This window comes from Triticum aestivum, chromosome 3B (assembly GCF_018294505.1).
Source record: "Triticum aestivum cultivar Chinese Spring chromosome 3B, IWGSC CS RefSeq v2.1, whole genome shotgun sequence".
In the NCBI taxonomy this organism is placed as follows: domain Eukaryota; kingdom Viridiplantae; phylum Streptophyta; class Magnoliopsida; order Poales; family Poaceae; genus Triticum; species Triticum aestivum.
Window position 1 is genome coordinate 32,267,970 of NC_057801.1, and position 7,222 is coordinate 32,275,191.

General features: G+C 47.6%; 1 protein-coding gene across 1 annotated transcript; it reads right to left on the reverse strand.

The window, feature by feature from the left end:
* Nucleotides 1-4,920: 4,920 nt before the first annotated feature.
* Nucleotides 4,921-6,101, reverse strand: LOC123068398 (uncharacterized). The gene has a single exon (XM_044490986.1). The coding sequence runs from the start codon at nt 5,883-5,885 to the stop codon at nt 5,229-5,231; it is 657 nt and encodes a 218-aa protein (XP_044346921.1). The 5' UTR covers nt 5,886-6,101; the 3' UTR covers nt 4,921-5,228.
* Nucleotides 6,102-7,222: the final 1,121 nt, after the last annotated feature.

Consider the following 7,222-nt stretch of genomic DNA (forward strand, 5'->3'; position numbering starts at 1 on the left):
AGCCCTTTGTGGCGTTTGTCGATGTAGCCGAAAGCGTAGGTGGTGTAGCCGTAGTCGAAGTAGCCGTGCGAAGAACACCGTGGTCGGTGTCGAGTCAGGGTCGCTGGTGTCGAGGTAGTGGCTGTGGAGCCGTGGAAGAAGAGCAGCGGCTGCAGCGGTCTAAGGAAGCGGTGACGGCTAGAGAAGGAGCGCGGCGGCGGTGCTTGAAGTAGGCGATAATGAACCCGACAGCGTGACGAAGACCGGCGCGGATGGTGCGTTCCCGTGCCAATGGAGGCGGCGCAACACATATCACATGGAAGTAAACGCGCGTGGACGGCGGTGAACCGGGGGCCGCAGCGTTACGGCTCGAAGGGGCGACGCAACGACGGCGGGCAGGTCGGGGCGACGGCGGGGAAGACCTCACGGCGGTTGCAGGGATTGCATGCCACGCTCGCTACGGCTCGACGGGGCGACGCAACGGTAGCGCGAGGATCAGTGCAGTCTCGTGGAAGGCCTGGAGCGGACGACCTCGGTGCAGCGGTTGACCGCGGGCCGCGGCACTACTGCCCGAAGGGGCGACGCAGCAGAAGCGCGCGAGGTGGTGCAACCACGGGGACAGCCTCAGGGCGGCGGCGGGGACCATGTGTCGCGGCGCTACGGCCCGAAGGGGCGACGCAGCGGCGGCGTGGATCGATGCAGCCACGGGGAGAACCATAGGACGGTGGTGTTGCGGCCCAACGGGACAACGCAGTGGCAGCCCGTTGCTCGACCGGTGGAGGGGTGCGCTGAAATCGGGGATAGGACGGTGACGGCCAGCGTAGATCGACGAGCGGGTCGACGCACAGACAACGGACGTGAGGAGCCGCCTGTCGCGTGAGGCCGCCGGGTCGGGCGACGGGCAGACAACCGCGCAGACGATGGCTGTTAGGGGCCGCCTATCGCACGAGGCCGCCGAGTCGGGTAAGAGGCCGGCCGGTCTCGCCAGTGTTGGAGTAGAGGTGCACGGGGTCGACGGCGGCGGCAGGCGACGCAAACCGATCAACCATATATCGAAAAACCCAAAAAAATGACGATCAAAATGACCGGCGAGAGCAAAAAAACCCGGAGCAAGGGCTCAGAAAAAAGACTATCTAGGGCAGCCGGTCAACACGAGCGGCGGATGAACCTAGGTACGGACGGCGCGGCCCCCGGCGCGCAGGTGCGGAAGCGGCGGCTAGGGTTTGGATCGGTTAGGCTGATACCATGTTAGAAGAGATAGAAAGGGACTGGTGGAATAGTTCGTTGTATTGCTTAAGTCTTATGGGCATAGGAGTACATGATCATCTTAGAGTACAAGACAAAGTAGAATAATATCCTATGCTATCCTATCTTTCCTAATAATCACAGTACTCAACACTATTGACCAATGGCCAGTGCGAATACTTATGAATATACTGCAGCATCATAACCGTAACATTTCTTTATTTTTGAACTTTTCAAAAAAAAACTAAGAATGAATTTCTAAATATTCTTGGAAACATGAACAATTTTTTGAAAATGCCGAACTTTTTTGGAAAAACCAGAATAAAATTTGAAACGGGAATATTTTCTGAAATTCACAAGAATTTTTTAAAAACATGAAAATTTTAGAAAAACACGAACATTATTAACATTTGTGATTTAAAAAAAATGTACATGTTTTCAACATTCAGAACAATTTTAGAAAATACGTTTTATTAGAAAGAGAACATTGTTATGAATTTGTGAACATTTCACTAAAAGTTTAATATTTTGTGAATAGTTTAATCTTCAAAATTTTACTGCAAACCAAAAACAATTTTGGAACACACAATCATTTTTTTGAAGGGGACATTTTTGTATTTTGAATTTGTTGCGCCGGGTCAGATTTTTTTGTTGTATTTTGCAAATATGGTTTTCCAAACTGCGTGGGCAGAAATATACGTCCGCTGTCTTTGCTGCACAGCGTCAGATCCAAAAACTTTTTTCTTATTTTTTTGAAATTTTCAAAAAAGGAAAGAAGGAATTGCCGATTATTGGAAAGGAGAAAAATTGTTAAATCCCTAACAGTTTTTTTGAAAATCCCGTACATTTTTGGAAAAACACGAACAAAGTTTGAAACTGAAATATTTTTTAAAATTAACAATTTTTTTGATAACATGGACCTTTTATAAAAACACGAACATTTTTTGAATGCATGGACAATTTAGGAAAATAGGAACATGTTTTGGACATTCAAAACAAATTTAGAAAATGTGTTTTTAAATGTGAACAATATTTAGAATTTGTGAACATTTCACTAAAACAATAATATTTTTTGAAATTTTTTCTAAACTCAACTTTCTGAAAATATCTCAAACAATTTTGAATCCAGAAACACGTTTGGAAAAAATGGGAACATTTTTTTTGTTTAATCAAATTTTGGTAGAATAATAATAAATTAAAGTTCTGAACATCTTTTAAAACGGTAACAAAATATTGGAATTCGGATTTTTTTTGAAAGTTTGAAGAAAATTTTTAATCGGAAATTTTTTTAGAAATCTTTAATTTACGAATAGAGGAAAAAGTAAAATAAAGTTGGTAGGGAAAAAAAGAAACATGAAAGAAAAAGGGAGGGGAACGTAAAAAGAAAATAGAAACAAAACCCAAAAAAAACATAAACAGGTCGGTCCAGTCTCAGGCGCCCTATGAGAAGTTCCTAGTGGCAAATAGTGTTTTCTGTGCTGCATGGGCAGGAAAAATAAGTGGGCTGGCTTCGCTAAGCCACAACGTGTGCGGGTCAAGTATAAAATTCTAGACAAATTGTTTTTCCATTTCTAGCAGACGGACGCACACAAATTTAGTACCGCCTTGAATAGAAAAAAAGCAGGAGCTATTTAAAACAATGGTAGGTATAGATTTGGCATCATATAGTTATATATATATTTCATTATTACGCGTACACGTTACAAGTTATGATTTAGGAAAACAATTCATCTTATCAACATCTGCAACCTTGGAATCTCATGTGTGCACACATAACTGAAAGATAAGACATTAATGTTATCGTGCAAGATTATAAAACACGATAACTGAAAGTTAGTGGTTCACAATTTTTGAAGCAGTCACAGTATATAGTGACCAACTTGTTAAAAATGTTGTCATTATAATGTGTTATAACTTTTTTTTTTGCCAAAATGATCAGATTTATTATAAAGATTTATCGGAAGCACAAATCACCTCAAACATAATAAAAATTACATTGTGGTCCATGGACTACCGAATGACCATTGCCGCTGCCAGAACGAGCCGCCGACGCACCGCTATCACCGCTCCCATATCGGAGCCGGCCTGACCTTGTCGATGACAGCCAGAAAGTTTTCATGCATGTGCCCCTAAGGACCAGTGCCTTGAGCCATAGTAGTCGCCGTTGAATCCTTGAATCGATCTGAAGAAACTGACACCAAATATCGCCGTTGCGTACGCACGACGAGAAATCCTAACCTCGCCGCCCCAAGGAGCTGGCAGGAATCTATGCCAGAGATATGTCTAATCCATCCCAGCGGACGAACTTGAGGAGGAGCGCCGCCATCCGTCCAAACGTCGCATCTGCGAGGACTAGAACCCTGCCTATCTACTAGCATCGAGACACCAGGATTCTCCTCCCCACCACCGTCCGCCGGACGACAGGCGGAGGGGAGAAATCCACAGGCTCGCCGGCGAAGATTGAGGGGAGGAAGCCTTTCCCAAGTCGGCTCGGGAGAGATGTTACATTCTTCATAAATCCCATAAGAAATTTATGGCTAGTTTGGTTGGAGGCTTGGTAAAAAGAGAAAAGGCTCATTCATCTTGCCCCTCAAAAAAAGAGAAAAAGCTCATTCATCCTGGGGCCGATCGTCCTCGGCGACCTCCAAGGGCTTGAAGTGCTTTCCGTCCAGCAGGTGTATGTGCTGACGGCGAGCCTCACAATCCAGACGTCCTTTGGCTTCCGCGCCATTACCCTGCGCAACGTCGGGGACGTCAGGTGTCAGAGCGACGGCATGCACATTTGAGTGCTTTGCAGAGTATATATAGGTCCGAGCACTACCTCCTGACGTCGCCGTGCTTGACACGACCGGCGTTCTGCCGGTGTGCCGGCACCAACGCGGCGGTCTTGAGCATCGGCGGCTCCTCGACAATGACGATCGGCAAGCCCATCTTGAGCTTCGCCTTGGATCTTTTTTCCGGCGGTGAAGATCCTGCCGCGACGACGAACCATGTGCCGTGCCATCGAATACATGAGTCCGTCCATGAACTTAATTATTCCTCAACCATGTCATAGAAATTTTGAAGGATTAGAATCCTTTGCAATTTTCTCTATGTTGGTTGTTTGATTCATACGGGTTTTTGTTACTACTTACCATAGGATTTCTAGCATCCATTCGAATCTCTTCGAAAAATCCTTAGTATTTTCAATAAAATGCAATCAAACAACCCAAAACCGTGTGGGATTGAGATGAGCATGACATTCCAATCCTATGTTTACTATTCCCGTGTGTTTTGGAATCCTACGAATTAAAGAGGCCCTCAAGTTTGGAGGTGTTGCATTTTTAGAATCCTGCGAATCAAAGAGGCCCTCAAGTTTGGAGGTACTGCACAGATGTTTTTCTGTAGATTGCATAGCCTTATAGTCTAATTAACTTTTTACTATATCGGGCAATAAATCGTTGCAAAGTTCACTCAGATGAATTTACCTTATTGTTCATAAGCTTCATAGTTGTAGAGTTAAATTTACTAATCAAATAACATCATCCGAAAGGTTGCCCTTGGAAGAAGCATCACAGGGAGCTTGATTTCCTCATAAATTGCATCAGCTGGCATCATCATTGAGCCCAAAGCTGCAATCGCATCCATGCATTCAGACTCTAGAGCCACACGCTGCACACTAATGTGTTCAAGGAGCTACAGCAATGCTTAACAACGGCGATACTTGAGACCATAAATAAAGATGAAGACTTGACATATATATCCTCGAACCAGAACTGCAAAAGTCAGGCAGAATAACAGCAACCAGCAAGTCCACGCTAATCCTTTAGCGTACACGAGCACGGCCGGCACTTAGAGGTACATATATTATCCTCCTCATCCGTATCTGAATAGATCCTTCGTCGAACAATTCGAGGTCTGCCGAGACTTACAGGTCTATCATCATACTCATCCTCCTCCTGCTGCGCATCATCATCATAAGTATCAGGACTTCGTTCAACAGCAGGGTGGGATCTTCTGAGAGATCAAGGTATTTCATCCTCCTCATCAACAGTATCAAGACAGATACTTTGAGGTCTGCTGAGACTTAGAGGTCTATAATCAGATACCCTCATGCTGCGCATCATCATCCTCGCGAACCATTCATCCTCATCCTCATCCTCATCATCATCATCATAAGTAATGAGCCTTCGTTGAACAGCAGGAGTCGGGGTCTTTCCTCGAAGACGGGATCTGCTGAGACTTAAAGGTATATTATCCTCCTCAGCACGATCACCATCATGGTAAGTATCGGGTGTTTGGTTAAGAGCAGGAGTCGGGCCATTTCCTTGAAAACAAGATCTGCCGAGGCTTAAAGATTGATGATGAATGCTGGCTCTAAGCATGATACCGTGTGCATCATCAGAAACCTTTCCCTTGGGAAGTATTAAGTCATGCACTGTCGGAAGCCCATCAGAGAGTGAAGAGCTTCTTATGTGGCAGCTTGCACTTCCACAACAGCCGGTCGTTATGCAGTCATAACTCATATTACATGTGAACTTGGATTCTGTCATGTTTGGTTGGACGCAGACGACTGAGATGGCATGTCCGTAAGGCTCTGATGCCATGCTGAGCAAGAAAAAGTAGTTGTTCCCGGTGCACTTCACAACATGTAAGCCCGGCTGTAAGCAGAGAGACAGCATGCCAGAGTCTGGGAGGGTTGTCGACGGACACTTGTGCTGGGTGGTGAAATGGTCCAGGAGCACCTTTGTTGGTCCAGCGAAGCCACAACCCGACTCTGGGCAGAAACATGGAGCATACGGGCATGCCTTCTTGTGTTCTTCTTTCTTGTAGTAGGTGACCTTTGTTAGATGTGTATAGTCCCTTTTCGGTATATCTCTGTTGTATAAGGGGTTTTCTGCACTTTGACACACATGTATATGTAATGGCCTTTGGCCTCAGGAAAGACTGTTGCTCATTATCCAACATGGTATCAGATGTTAGGTTCCCCTCACTCCCGCACGCTGCAACTCCGTGCTAGCTCTCCTCCCGCTCCACCCACTGCCAGATTCGGCTCTTCTCGCCGCGGATCCGTCCGTCCCGGCTCTCCTCGTCGCGGATCCGGGCGCCCCGGTCCTCCTCGCTGGCTCCGCTGCCCTACCGGGCCGCCCCTTGCCTCTTCTCTGCTCCGCTTGGCGGCTTCGCCCGGGGCGCCTGCTGCTGCTCCCGCTACGGAAGCAGCTGCTTCCCTACGCGCAGGGCGCGAGCGCGAGCGGCCGCTGGCTGATTCGAGCCGCTGGTCCGGCTTCCCTCGCCTGCCCGCGGACGGGCCACGCATCTCGGACCCGCTGTACTCTGCCTCACGAGGTTTGCGTCGCTCCCGACCCCCCCGCTCGTTGACTTCCTCCTCGTGAGCGGTTCGGGCCTCCCCCGTCCAGATTCCGTTCGGGCCTCCTGAGTTCCAAAAAAAAAGAAGAAAGAAGAGAGAGAATCAGCATGTCTTCGTCTGGCTATGTGGCTGTTCCTCGGTGCTCGGTAATCTTCGATGGCACGAATTATGCTGAGTTTGTGGGATTCATGCGTATCCATATGCGCGGGCTCCTCCTGTGGGGTGTTCTCTCTGGCGAGGTACCCTGTCCGCCCTGCCCTGTTGCTCCGGTGGCTCCTGTTCCACCGGTACCACCGGTACTTGCTCCGGATGCTTCTCAGGATGATCGGGATGCAGCCAAGGCCCTTGATGATGCTGCAGTTGATGCCTATGATCAGCAGGTATCCGCTTATTCTGATACCCTTTCAATCTACCGGGATGATCTGTCTGCTTACACTCAGTGGTGCAATGATGATGCTCGAGCTGCTGCGGTTCTCACTGCCAGTGTCCTCCCTCAGTTTGCTTCGGAGTTCATGGCCCTTGGCACTGTTGCAGCGATGTGGTCCTATCTTTGTCAGCGCTATCAGCCCTCTGGCGATGCTTTATACCTCTCTGTGGTGCGTCAGGAGCATGCTCTTCAGCAAGGTGATTCCTCTGTTGATGAGTTCTATT

Excerpts from the sequence above, each read along its gene's own strand:
- LOC123068398 (XM_044490986.1), bottom strand. The coding sequence starts at position 5,885 with ATGCTGTCTCTCTGCTTACAGCCGGGCTTACATGTTGTGAAGTGCACC.